At 29.4% G+C, this 14,974-nt stretch overlaps 2 protein-coding genes across 2 annotated transcripts; one reads left to right on the top strand and one right to left on the bottom strand.

Moving 5' to 3' along the window:
- The first annotated feature begins 5,001 nt into the window (after positions 1–5,001).
- LOC145032670 (Pentatricopeptide repeat (PPR-like) superfamily protein) lies at positions 5,002–7,037 on the top strand. Its single transcript, XM_078981566.1, has one exon. The coding sequence runs from the start codon at positions 5,079–5,081 to the stop codon at positions 6,915–6,917; it is 1,839 nt and encodes a 612-aa protein (XP_078837692.1). The 5' UTR covers positions 5,002–5,078; the 3' UTR covers positions 6,918–7,037.
- Positions 7,038–12,505: 5,468 nt separating this feature from the next.
- LOC145032673 (serine/threonine-protein kinase PCRK1-like) lies at positions 12,506–14,665 on the bottom strand. The gene is made up of 5 exons (XM_078981568.1): positions 14,532–14,665; positions 13,772–14,176; positions 13,427–13,687; positions 13,205–13,327; positions 12,506–13,125 (listed from the first exon to the last, which is right to left on the bottom strand). Exons 2-5 carry the CDS (start codon positions 14,147–14,149, stop codon positions 12,607–12,609), a joined length of 1,281 nt encoding a protein of 426 aa, XP_078837694.1. The 5' UTR covers positions 14,150–14,176; positions 14,532–14,665; the 3' UTR covers positions 12,506–12,606.
- Between the last annotated feature and the right edge of the window lie 309 nt (positions 14,666–14,974).

The raw sequence follows: 14,974 nt of genomic DNA on the forward strand, positions 1-14,974 counted from the left end.
CTTTTATTTGATGATTTGGTTAATTGATACTTCGTAATATTAGTATGTAGTTTCTTTCATACGAAAATTATTGAGATAGTAATATTTCTCATAAATTTTAATAGCTGATGAAGTTTTTAATTAGCTATTAAGTGTATACATTTGACACATTTATATGTCTACTGTTTTTTTCTCTTTTTAACAAGTTACAAAATATTGAATGCTCATTAACTAGAGCTCAAGAGCTGGTAAAAACCCTAATGTAACTCTTATAAAATAGGGTGTACTACCTGAATCGGAAATGTACATGTACTATGTTATATATGCAATATATATGTTTTAATTCAACTATATATAATCTCATATTCAAATTTGTAAGGAATTGTACGTCCATCAAGGCCATTATATATGTTTATGGTATTATTTGCAAAAGTTTAAATGTGATGAGACTGTTTGTGTGAATATCTGCAAAAGATTAAATTAGAGGAGACAACTTCTATGGCCCTTAACATGACATCCATGTTTTTTGGCCGAAGAAAAAAAAAAAAAAAAAAAGACAATGGACAGTGCAAAACTTATGTGTGTTCGTTCATGAGATGTGTGGGGGAAATGGGGAACTGTGATGGACCGAAAAGAACTAGTTTTTTATATTTTGTTTAATGTAGTTTAATAAGATTGTGAATAAATTAGAAATGACATATATTAACGGTTTGTTTGTATACATCCATCATGTTTATGACATATGTTTTCATTTATTGTATATATCTCGCTACATTCAAATGTAACTAATTATATCATGTATTCAAATTATTTTTATTAACATTGATCTTTTAAGAGGCAAATATTCCTCATGCTATGAAGAGGAGATAGGAATGAAATTCTGTATTATTCTTCTACTATTATCCTGTAACGAATATAATAAGTGAGAAAAAGTTAAAACTGGAAATGTTATCCTGTAACCAATTTAAAATGTGATCCGAAAAAAATATATATATCAAAAGAGTAATGGAATTTTCGTTTCCAGTGCCGGTGAAAAAAAAAATCAGAACTAATAACATCCTAAACTCTAAAGACCAAGATACTGCCGCTAATAATCCCACAAAATATGTATCGAACCTTTTGATAGGAAATATTCCATAAAAGAAAAAAAAATAACTTAATACAATTAATAGACAATGTGATTCTCCAAGGAGACAAAATTATTTCAACATTTTCACCAAACATTTCAAGATGACATTGGGTGGGGCAGATTGAAAAGATTCTCATATATATATATATATATATATATATATATATATATATATATATATATATATATATATATATATATATATATATATAAAGGTTAGGTTGATTTGAAACGGGTTTAGTTTTGTAAAACCGTAAGATTATTTTTTTCTATTGAAATATTCTAATATTATAATCTTCATAAAAATATAATATATGTAATATTCTTATATACTAAAACAATTTTTTAACACATATTACATTGAAATATTTTAAAAATCTATAATGTTAGAATATTATACATATTATATTTTTACGAAAACTAAAATATTAGAATATTTTACTAGCAAAAGTTGATTTCATGGTCTCACAAATTTATGTTCGTGTGTATATATATATATATATATATATATATATATATATATATATATATATATATATATATATATATATATATATAGTAAATTCTAATGTAAATATTAACAAATGATTATTTATATATTTATTGTTGGATAATAACAAAAAAATTGTATATATATAAAATTGATAGCAAAATAATATATAAAAATAGTGGTTTTTACATTTAAATTTTATTTAGTGCATAAGACAATGCATAACATGAGAATAGATAACCTGCTAACCTTAACCTTACCCATGACGACATTCTATAAAGTCCTGATCAAGAAAAAAGAGTAATACATGAAACTGGTGCATCTCATGTTATTAACACATGCAAATTTAAGAACTGAACTTGAATTAGAAGGAAAAAAGATAGGGTTATGGTGGTTGTCTGTGGAATTGAGGAAGGAAAATAGGAGAAGGAAGTAGAGAAGGAGTGTCAAGTCATATCGTATTTTTAGCTAATATGACACGCTACAACAATTTTTATATAACACATACACAATATGATACGATCTCGTATTTTTTTTACTAACACAAATTCAACCCAATTAAAAACACGTTAAAAACCAACAACACCTCATACACGAAAAAAAAATAAAAAATAAACAAACCTTTAATTTATTTATTTTACAGTTAATCATACAAAACATGATGAATACGACACATAAGTTAATAACGTTTCAATTTCGTGTCAAATTTTGAGCACGCACAAAACACGACACTACGTTATATTATTTTATAATTGACATGAACATGAATTTAAAATTCAATTTCGTTCTAATTTCATTTTGTATAGTTTCATAAATTGCCACTACTAGAATAGGAGTGGAACTTATAAGCCAAAGTTTGAGAAAGACCATACCCGAAACGGGAATATGACTTATCAAGGTAATTAATTTTTCGGTATGTTCACATTTGGGTAACTATCTTTTTTTTGTACATATGTAGGTAACAAACTTTTTGGGAGTGTTCACATATGACCATTATGACCTGCTATAGCAGGTTAAATCCTAAATGTGAGCGCTTTCAACAAGTTTGTTACCTAGATGTGTACAAAAAAAATAGTTACCCAAATATGAACAAAACGAAAAGTAAAAATTAAATTACATGAATGGTCCCTGTAGTTTGGGGGAATTTGTGGTTTTGGTCTCTAAGTTATTTTTTTAAACTTAAATGGTTCCTATTGTTTATTTTTGTTGCGCGTTTGGTCCCCATATTACCTAAAAATACTATTGTGCCCTTATTAATTTATTTTTTTAATTAATTTTCTTATCTATGTTTATTTTTTACATATTTATAAAAATTAATATACCACACATATTTGTATCTCCTCGGATGATCCCTACTATTTATTTTTTAATTAATTTAATTTTTTAACTCGGATGGTCCCTACTATTTAATTTTGTTACGAACTTGGTCTCTGTCTTACCTAAAAAGACTATTGTGCCCTTATTAATTTTTTTAATTAATTTTCTTGTTTATGTACTTATGCTTTATATGTTTAAGAAAAATTAGTAGACCTCACATATCTATATCTCCTCACCATCCCATCTTTCATCATTCTCAACTTCTATTTATTTTTCATCTTTAGTGATATCGACGTCTTCATCATCACTTCTTTTTTCGGTCCTTCAACTCCGTCGAAACAACACTACAACCCACTAAATATGAAGAGACAGTAGGTTATGGTGTTGGTTCTCCAGAGTTGAATTACCAAAAAAAAAAAATGACGGTGAAGACGTTGATGTTACTAAAGATGGAAAAGAAATAGAAGATGGGGAGGATCAGAGATGAGATGGTGAATGGTAAGACTCAAATTAAATTTCTCAAATGTGGTTTCAGGTTTACGGTGATAAGATACATATATTTGGGGTATATTAATTTTTTTATAAAAAATAAATACATAAATAAGAAAATTAATTTAAAAAATTAATAAGGGAAAAATAGTATTTTTAGATAAGACAGAGACCAAACGCGTAACAAAAATAAACAGTAAGGATCATCCAAGTTAAAAAAAAAAATTAATTAAAAATAAACAATAAAGATCATCCGAGGAGATACAAATATGTGTGGTCTATTAATTTTTTTTAAATATGTATAAAATAAACACATAGATAAGAAAATTAATTAAAAAAATAAATTAATAAGGGCACAATAGTATTTTTAGGTAAGACGGGGACCAAACGCGCAACGAAAATAAATAGTAGGGACCATTTAAGTTAAAAAAATAAATTAGGGACAAAAACCACAAATTCCCCCAAACGACAGGGACCATTCATGTAATTTAATTTTTAATTTCATTTTGTTCATATTTGGGTAACTATTGTTTTTGTACACATCTAGGTAGGGGTGTTCACGGGGCGGTTCGGTTCGGATACTAATAAAATTATGAACCATGACCACGGGGCGGGTACCTCATGCGCACTAACCGAAACCAAACCGTATTGACAAAAAAACCGAACCGTATGAAAGCGGGTAACCACGGTTCGGTTCACGGGTACCCGCTAAAATATAAAAAATTAAATTCAATTGAAACTACAAACTCCATTTTAGTTATCTCTTTCTTAAAATTAGTAAGTCAAAGAGTTTACAAAAAACATAATGAAGTTTAAAAAACGTAATGAGTTCAAATATCATATATTATAATTTGTATAATAAATACAATAATAAAAATAACAAGAAAATCAAATGAACATAGAATAACAAAATTGGAGTTGTCGATATGGATTTTTGTTTAGGTTATTGGACTCGTAGATCAATCAAAACAATACTAATGAAATAATACTTTTTTTGCTTTATATATATATATATATATATATATATATATATATATATAAAATCAAACGGTTCGGTTCGGGTAACCGCGGATACCTAGATATGAAAACCAAAAACCGACCCGTAGATATCCGGTTTTTTCGGTTTCGGTTTTTTTCAGTTACGGTTTTTTTCGGTTTCGGTTTTTTCGATTTCGGAGTGGCCGGTTCGGCTCGGTTTTTCGGTTTTGCGGTTTTTTTGCACACCCCTACATCTAGGTAACAAACTTGTTGAAAGAGTTCACATCTAGAATTTAACCTGCTATAGCAGGTCATAATGGTCATATGTAAACACTTCCAAAATGTTTGTTACCTACATATGTACAAAAAAAAGATAGTTACCCAGATGTGAACATACCGAAAAGTTAATTACCTTGATAAGTCATGTTCCCTACCCGAAACTATAGGTTTTTTATTAACTTTAATTAAAATTATAATCAGAAGTAAAATGGTAACTTCATATCAAAGGTGTAACAAGAAACCGAAACTACGATTTTTTTGCAAACGATATACTGTATACAGTATACACAACCATAAACACCCTTTATGTAACTTTGCCTTAAATTTTATAAATGTTTGTTGCGATTTGCGAGCTACAAACTACAAAGCATCATAAATCAAGGTATCACAAACGCATGCGTCTGTTGAACCCTAAACATGCCGAATAAATCTCTGTTAGCAGCATTCACCAAAAGCATTCCCAAAGTCCCCACTTCCACTCAAGTAAACCCAGATCAACGAATCGCCAATCTCATCTCCAAATCCCTTCAAACTTGTCAAACTTCTCAGTTTCCTCCAGCTTCTCTGAACCCCAAAATCATAACCCTCGTCCTCTCAAACACACACCTTCCACCTCAATCTTGCTTCAGTTTTTTCAATTCCCTCCAACCCAACAGATTGAATCTTATCGAACCATACATATCACTGTCTTGTCGCCTTTACAAATCTAAAGATTTCGCACTAGCTAAGGATATCTTGAACCAATTAGCCATCAACAATCATATCCAACAACCTATTCAAAAAATCACGTCTTTTGTGAACGAGAATTGTAGTTATGGAGTCAGTAAGGTTGTTCTCGGGAAGTTGTTTGATACTTTGTTCCGTGTTTACGCCGACAACGAGAAGTTTGAAGAGAGTTTGGAGGTTTTTGATTACATGAAAAGTAATGGGTTCAGTAAGATTGATGATAGGTCCTGTATGGTTTTTCTGCTTGCAGCGAATAGGTGCAACAAGTTCGATTTATTGTCGGACTTCTTTAATAAAATGGTTGATTCGGGAGTTGTGATAACCGTTTATTCTATGACAATGGCGATCTCTGCAATGTGTAAGCTTGGGAAGACTATCAAAGCAAGAGAATTGATGGAGGAAATGATTACGAAAGGGGTTAAACCTAATGCGAATACATATAACGCTTTGATCAATGCCCATTTAAAGAAATCAGAATTTAGGGAAGTAGAAACGACTCTTGATTCAATGAAAACGCAAGGAGTTTCTTTCTCCGTGGCAACTTATACCCTTTTAATAGAGTTTTACACCATGTTGGGCAACATTCAGGAAGCAGAGAAGGTGTTCGATGAAATGCGTGAGAAGGGTATAGTGGCTGATGTTTATGTTTACACTTCAATGATAAGTTGCAACTGTAAACTAGGGAAAATGAAAAGGGCTTTCAAGCTGTTTGATGAATTGACAGAGAAAGGCCTTGTTCCAAGTGTCCACACTTATGGGGTGTTGCTTAATGGTGTATGCAAAGCAGGGGAGATGAAAGCTGCTGAAGTTTTGTTGCTTGAAATGCAAAATAAAGGTCTCGATGTGAATGATGTTATAATCAACACATTAATGGATGGGTACTGTAAAAAAGGAAATGTAAATGATGCAATTAAGTTGCAGAGTTTGATGGAGAAGAAAGGATTTAAACCTAGCGTCATTTCCTACAATATAATTGCTACAGGTTTGTGTACACTTAACAGATACGAAGAAGCAAAGACATTGTTGTTTACAATGGCAGAAACAGGAATCACTCCAAACATGCTAACTTACACGACATTGATTGATATTTTCTGTAAGCAAGGGAATTTCATTGAAGCTAGAAGGACACTTAGAGAAATGGAGAGCAAAGGGGAGAGACCAAATGTTGTGACATACAATGCTTTTGTTAATGGGTATTGCAAGAAAGGGTTGATGAAGGAAGCTTATAGGGTAAGAAGTGAAATGGAAGAGAAAGGTGTGATGCCTGATGTTTACACTTTCACTTGTTTAGTGCATGGGGAATGTTTGGCTGGGAGGGTGAATGATGCCATGAAGCTGTTCGATGAAATGCCTCAGAGAGGTTTTACTCGAAATGTCATAAGCTATACAGCCATGATTGATGGGTTATCAAAGGAAGGAAGAACAGAAGAAGCTTTTAAGTTGTATGATCAGATGAAAAATGAGGGTATTTTGGCTGATGACACCATGTACTCTTCCCTCGTTGGGAGTCTTCACAGTGTTAAGGGTTAATAGGTATATGATATGAGTTAAACTCTTATTTTTTTGTATTCTTTTCAAGGACTAGTTTTTTTTTTTTATTGTATTTTTAAAGGTACAAGTGGTTAAAAATAAAATTTACTCCAATGTCTACTCGTGGATGTATTCATACTTTTTCAGAATAAATACTAAAAACTGAACATATTACCACATTGAGGTATTAATGATGTATCCCACCGGCTAGTGGCAAAGAGACTAACAACGTCATCAAGTGATGAAGAAAATGAAGTATGGTCCACCCTTGATGCCATCGCTCTCCATTTGTTTTGTTGTAAATTTACGACAACTTTTACTTACGTCATAATTTAAGATTGATTTTCTTTTAAATTTCTAACAGACATTTTACGACTTGCATTTGTGATTTTTGTACAAGATGACAAAACATATGTATCTCTGACTGGCGGAGCCAAAAAAAAAAAAAAAATTAGGTATATATATATATATATATATATATATATATATATATATATATATATATATATATATATATATATATATATATATATATATATATATAGTAAAAGTGAATATACCCTTAAAGGTATATATGCTTAGGTACCCAAATTCATTATAATACGTCATTTTGTTTAATATATTCATTATAATGTTCTTAAGCTTCAACCTTTGACTTGATTTACTTTCAAAATTTTCGAAATTTCATTATTATCTTTCTTTTACATCACATCTTTTTTCCGAATACCTACTCGGCTATATATATTATAGTTGAAAATGAAATTATGTAATAAGAATATAAATATGAAATTGATAAACATCTTGGAAGTAAATCAAGTTAGAAGTTGAATTATAAAAACATTGGACAACTAAAATGTATATAAATGATACAAAACGATGTAGTATAGTGAGTTTGGGTACCTAAGCTTATATACACTTAAGGGTATATTCACTTTTCCATATATATATATATATATATATATATATATATATATATATATATATATATATATATATATATATATATATATATATATATATAATCCGTTGATTTTGAAGGCTCTATGTGAAAAGTAAAAATGAATACATTTTTTTTTTATATATATAAGTAAAACAATTCTGATAAAATTATCTAAAATTAAAATTATGCAAACTTATAAAATTTAAGTTGTGAAATATATCAATTTCGAAAAATAACTTACTATAACAACTGAACTCTAAATATCAGGACCAAAATATAACTTTAAAAATGAATGACTTAAAAAACATGTAAAATGTAAAGTCATGGAATCCAATTCATATTGTTTATTGTTTAAAAATATATTATATCTTATGCAACTACAAATATCTTTTAACTAACTTTGCACAAAAATAATATGTTATTTCTAAATTCAAAGAAAAAAAAAAGGTTGAGTGTGGGCCTGAACCTATCCTCCTGATCACTCTGCCCTTATATCTCGAAAATTATTAATATATGATATTATCTTTACGACAAACTTTTTTTCTTCCATAAAAATAACGTCTATCATAATCTGTCACATTTTATTATTTTTCTATTAGTAAATCCAAGACAATAAAAACTAGAGGTGAACATGCTACAATATCAATTTATTTGGTTACCAAAAAATATGGTTGATGCAAATTGATAATAATATATAGCAAATTTTCTCTATTTTTATATTGTAAGATTTAAATGCCAACAAGAACATCGGATAATCAGGGACGGATTTGTAGTGGTGCCCATTGTTGCAAAAAAACACCTATTTTTTCTGTATGCAGTGGAAAATTTTGAGATGTTTCGATTTTTTAATATATCTTTCATACACCGGCAACACCTAATATAAATTATTATGTCTGCCCCCGTGGATATTTTTATCGTTTAGTAAAGATGTTAGTTAAATAATTGCGTTAATTTACTAAAGAATTCTATTGAAGTAATTTTTCATTTTTTTTTAAATTTAAGGTGATAATAATTAATAACTAATGCAGCTAAATGATGTATAATTATGTTTTAAAAAACATTTAAAACTAAACACATTTGACAGTTGCAATATATAATTTTGTTTATATGCATGTTTGTGTGTGTATATATGTATATATATATATATATATATATATATATATATATATATATATATATATATATATATATATATATATATATATATATATATATATATAGAGAGAGAGAGAGAGAGAGAGAGAGAGATGGTTCAATTGATAAAAAAATTGTTGGGAATCATTCCCAACAACTCATTTATTTTTACCGCAAAAACCTCTGTCGTACCAGTGGAAATGGGAAAAGAACAGATATGTGTTTTCCAACAAAACATGATTCCTTAAACTATGCTAATCATTAGCTTAATATATACAAAAACATAGTTTTTTTTTTTTTTTTTTTTTTTTTAATTTTTAAGAAGCTATTTTTATTGAAAAATGATTTTAAATATACTAAAATTCATGATTTTTTATTCTCTACAAATAAACATCCATATTAATATAGTTTTAAGATAAAACAAAAAATTTATTTTTTTTTATATTTTCGGCTATCGTTATTCATAAGTGAATAAAAATGCATCATGTTTTTATTATAGTAAATTCGTTATTCACTTATGAATAAAAAGTATAATTAATTTTTTTTTATATAATTTAAGTAACATTCATATATGAATATAGCACATAATAAACATAGTATATTCATATTTAAATATTAGACGATGTATTTACTTGTGAATATTAACATAGTATATTAATTTGTGAATATTAGATGATATATTATTCACTTATGAATATTAAATGATATTTTCATATGTGAATATTACGTAGTATTACATGGTATATCACATATAAATATTACATAGTATATTCACTTGTGAATATTAGATGATATATTCACTTATGAATATTACACAGTATATTCACATATGAATATTACAAGGTATTTTCACAAATATATATAATTTTTATATGTTATTCACATATGAATAACATACAGACTTGCATATTTGTTTTGTGTTTTTAATAATCATATACTGATTTAGATGATAAAACATATTCATATGTGAATATAAACGTGGTAATTTAGTTTATGCATTTCATCAAATAGTTGGAGTGCATACAAGTTAACTATTTTAAAAATGTTAAAAATATGATACTTCCGATTCAAGTTATCAATTCCAAATCATCATATACTTCCGATTTCGAATTCAGATGCGACATCCTATGTCTGATCGATTTCTCATTTTGATTTTGTTTTCCGAAAATCCGATTGGGAACCTGTGAGTACCGATTCTGAGTCCTTCAATGTCAACTGTGACTGCGAGTCCAAAACTCTGATTTCAATTTCATGAAGAGCGAAGAAATTCCGATTCCAACTGAGTTCGTTTGCGAATCTGGAAAATTCCAATTCCAAATCCGTTATGAACTTTAACAAATGCTTGCAAGCTACGAACATTCAGAGTATTCAACAAAGAAATCGATGAAATTGATGAATTTGGGTTGTAAATTTGTCTGGAACGGCGAACCTCCCAGCCACGAAGATCGATGATTGATTAACACTAGATGACATTGATGATTGTTTAATTGAAGAAATATGGATGATTGTTGAAGGTTGGAGGAGAAATTTTGATGATGAATGAATTGTTATCTAATTCTTTACAGTTGCGTATTTGAGATTGAAGGTTATTATCATATTTATAAGTTTGTCACCGTATCTTTTTATGCTTAGATTAAATGAGTGGTTGAGAATGATTTCTCCATTTTCAATATTTTTTATTTTCTCAATTGAACTTACCTTTTTTGTGATATATATATATATATATATATATATATATATATATATATATATATATATATATATGTCATAAAATTAAACTGGTTGCTTTGATACTACAATGAAATTTAAAATTTTGTACTAGTAGTGTGCCATGATTACTCATTTGGTACGATACTATCGGGAAAATATGATGGTTGCCAAACATATTGACTACCAGCTTTTTGAGTTCGATTGGTAGCATGTTTGTTGGTTTTTCGTGATACCTTTTTGACAACCTTGATAAAAACTATTGTGTGGTGATGCCTATGCAAGAAATTTTAACATAAACATAGAGGATTTTCAAAATGAGTTTTGCTTATTGTTAAAGGCTATTATTGGGTAAACTCTGGCGTATCGTGTCGGTAGTGTAATCCATATAATCGTGTCGGTAGTGTAATCCATGGAAACAACCCATACAAGGGGTGTTTTATAATCATTTATAGCTTAATCAGCATTTTGGTTACTATAAAATACAGTCTTATAAAGGCTAAGATCCATATCAAGATCTTATTGTCATGCTCTGTTGATCATACATATAAGTTTGATTGAGAGGTAATGATTACACAATCTTACTCTTGCAAATCTTAGTTCTTTATGGGACTTTGACCAACAATCCACAACATGTTTAAGTCACATCATTCTATCGTGCTTAGGATCGTCCAATGTAGCTTTTAGAGCGTCCAAGTTGAAATATGTTTCAATGAACAATTCTGTAAATTTTGAAAAAAAATATTTCATTTTTTACTAAAACATAGTAAATGAAAAGTATATACGATTTAAAGGCTTAACATCATACATTTGATTTAAAAACATGATATTAAACAATTCAAAATAGATATTCTGAACACGAGTAGAAAGAGTATTTTAAAAGAAGAAAAGTTGTGCAAATGAAAAAATATAACTTCAGAATTTTAAAATCAAATACGAAATATGAGGAGAAAACGATTACCTATTCAAAAACTTAAAATAAATTGTTATTTTTTAATAAACTCGTCTATAGTGGGTTAGTTGATTTAATATCCTTTAGGCTATGCGCCTAAGCCTTTAAACCATTAATTTATCCAAGTAAGCCCAAACCCAACTATTTAACTACTTTAATTAGGTATCGACTTATATCTACCTGTTTTATGTAATTATTTGTATAAACATTTTTATTTATTTTTTGGACATAGTATATAAATAAAACTTTTCTATCTAAATAGTAAATATTGTTTGGTTTACCAACAATAAATATTAATTAAATAAATACTTAATATTTATTCTAGATCTTTTATGTGTTTAGCATATAACTTTATAGTCTCATACATATTCAATAGTACAACAATTTGTTTATTTCATATCCATTATTTCCAACACTTTGCAAAAAAAAAAAATATACGGTCTTTATCGGGCAAACGAGACCAGGTAATCTGTATGTCATTTTATAATATACATTAAAAAAATGTCCAAAACCAATCGCAAAATTTTTGGTTCCATTTATCCCATCAGATTTGGATAATTATGTCGTTTCAGTTTGAAAAGGTAATGGATTTTAACTCTTTGGTCAAGCTTCAAAAATGATACAATCATTAAAATATAGATTTTAAAGCAATTCAATATCATCCATTTACGACCAAAAATGTCATCCACTCTAATAATCTAATATCATATTCAATGACAGATAATGACATTAGGTTCCACCAAAGTCCATGATGTCCCATACGTTTTCGTCATTTAGCTTAACACGAGTTTAAATATTCATCTTCTATTATCATTATTATTTTGACGAACATCTCAAAATTTAGCGAAAATAATATGTAGAAACTGTGCATACTAAAAAACATTACAAACACCAACACATAACACATTACATGCATTATACATTCGATCAAAAAAAGTTACAATGTATTCTAGAAATCAACAACTTATTAAAGGCTTCCAAGTCCATATTCTAGAAAACCAAGCAGAATCTCCAAGCTTCATATCAATGGAGGATGTATTATTACTGTTGTTATTGTTACCTTCATTTCCCATGTCCTGAAACGTCTTTTCACCACTAACAGGTGATCTAGGAACACTTTCTGATTGTACAACTACAAGCTGATTAATCATTTCCAAAACCTCACTCATTTTGGGCCTTGATTTAGGGTCTCTTGACAAACACTTATTTGCAATCAATGACAACTTTAAAGCGGATCTCAATGAGTATTTTCCTTCGAGTCTACTATCAACTATTAGTGGAAAGTTTTTATCATCTAGAAAAGGTCTCACCCATTCTAGAAGCTTCTGCTCACCCGCGGGTCGGTTTCGATCCATGGGTCGCCTACCCGTTATCAGTTCGTAAAGAAACACTCCATAACTCCATACATCATTCTTGGATGTCAGTCGACCCGTTTGGATGTATTCTGGAGCCGAATAACCCATAGTCCCTACCACCTAATCACATTTTATTTTTAAATTAATTAAGTTATAAACTTATAGTAATTGTTAATTTATTTATTTATTATTTATTTACCGCTGTTGTGACGTGGGAATATCCTTCTTTAGGACCTAATCGAGCCATTCCAAAATCTGAAAGCTTAGCGTTCCATTGATCGTCTACAAGGATATTTGAAGATTTGAAATCTCTGAATATAATCTTTGGAAACAAAAAGAGAGGGAGAAGAAAATCAATGATCTTGTAGATTTTGTCAATTTGTTGAAATTGAAGGTTTTGGAAGTGAGAAATTAAGGATACCTGGAAGTCCATTCCTTCATGTAGGTAAGCCAATCCACGAGCTGTGTCTTGAGCTATCTTTAATCTTGTTAACCATGAAAGGATTGTTCCGGATCTTGAAGATAAATGAAATTCAACACATCTGTTGGGCATATATTCGTATACAAGAAGGCGTTGGATTCCTTTTTCATGATCTTCTGCACAGTATCCGACTAATTTAACAAGGTTTGGATGCTGAACTATCCCAAGAACATTCACCTCTGTCACCCACTCCTTGTGTCCCTGTTTCATGAGAATAGATTGATCAGGAAATCAGGAATGGGATGAAGAACTCGATTAGATGAGAAGAAAACGGATAAATTTTACCTGGAATCCTCTTTTGCCAAGTTGCTTCACAGCCACATTGAGATCTTTTGTTGGATCTCGAGGATTCTTAATGATGCCGGTGTAGACAGCACCGAATCCACCTTCTCCAAGCTTTGAGGTAATGGCGAAGTTCTTTGTGGCGGATTTGAGCTCGGAAAATTTAAACTCTCTGAGAATACTTGATCTTTTTGAGAAGCTAGGATACCTGATCTTTCTAAATTTTGCTCTTGGCTCGAGGGAAGTTTGGGAATTTGAATCCGATCCAGACGCAGTACGATCTGTAGATCCAGAACCGAAAGACCTGATCGTGCTTATATTTGTTGGAGTTTCCGGTACTTCATCCTTGTCTGCGCAGTAAGATGACTGAAAGCACATCATTATGTCTCTCAAGGTTTTATATCTCCGCTGTTAAAAGACGTAATCAAACTCGAAAATTTAGGGTTTTTGTATTTCATGAATTTTAATCAGACTTCTTCGTTTCTACAACAGCAAATTGATGTATGATAAGCAAATTATGATGTGCAGTTTCACCCTTTCTGTTGTGCATAACAACAGAATATAGTTAGCCAGTTCGGGCTCAACGAAATCCTTCATCGCATGAATTGAAAGTGTTAAACATCAATTGAAGAACTCGGATTCAACTAATTACAAAATTAGGGATATAACAACAAAAGACGCGAACATCGAAGAACTCCGATTCAATTAATCACAAAATATGAACCCTAAGTGGAAGACTCAGAAATCGAACAGAAGAAGTTACCTATTATCAGCTGAGGATGTAAAGATCAAATTGTAATTGTTGTACAAAAACGGAGAACAGAGATGCAAGAGAAGTAGAAATAGTAAATGGAGGCGATGGAAGTTTTGATTTGACCAAAGAAATGAAACATACAAAAAGACCCCAACGACTAATAAAAGAGCTATAAACTTTGGATTTTTTTCATTAATTTCGCATGTGTGGATAAAAAAACAAAAACGACAATTTGGCATCATACTTTTATAAATGTTATAATCATATATAAAAAATAAATAAAATCTTATTAAATTTTGTTAGTTAAAATATAGTTTTATTTTAGATTTTGGTTATAACTTATAATTTATTTTAGATTTTTGTATTAATATTATTAAACTTTATAAATTGAAATATAATTTTATTTTATTTTATTGAAATGTTATATTAATAATACAACTTTTCAATACATA

The sequence above is a fragment of the Lactuca saligna genome, chromosome 2 (assembly GCF_052625555.1).
Source record: "Lactuca saligna cultivar CGN05327 chromosome 2, ASM5262555v1, whole genome shotgun sequence".
Lineage (NCBI taxonomy): Eukaryota > Viridiplantae > Streptophyta > Magnoliopsida > Asterales > Asteraceae > Lactuca > Lactuca saligna.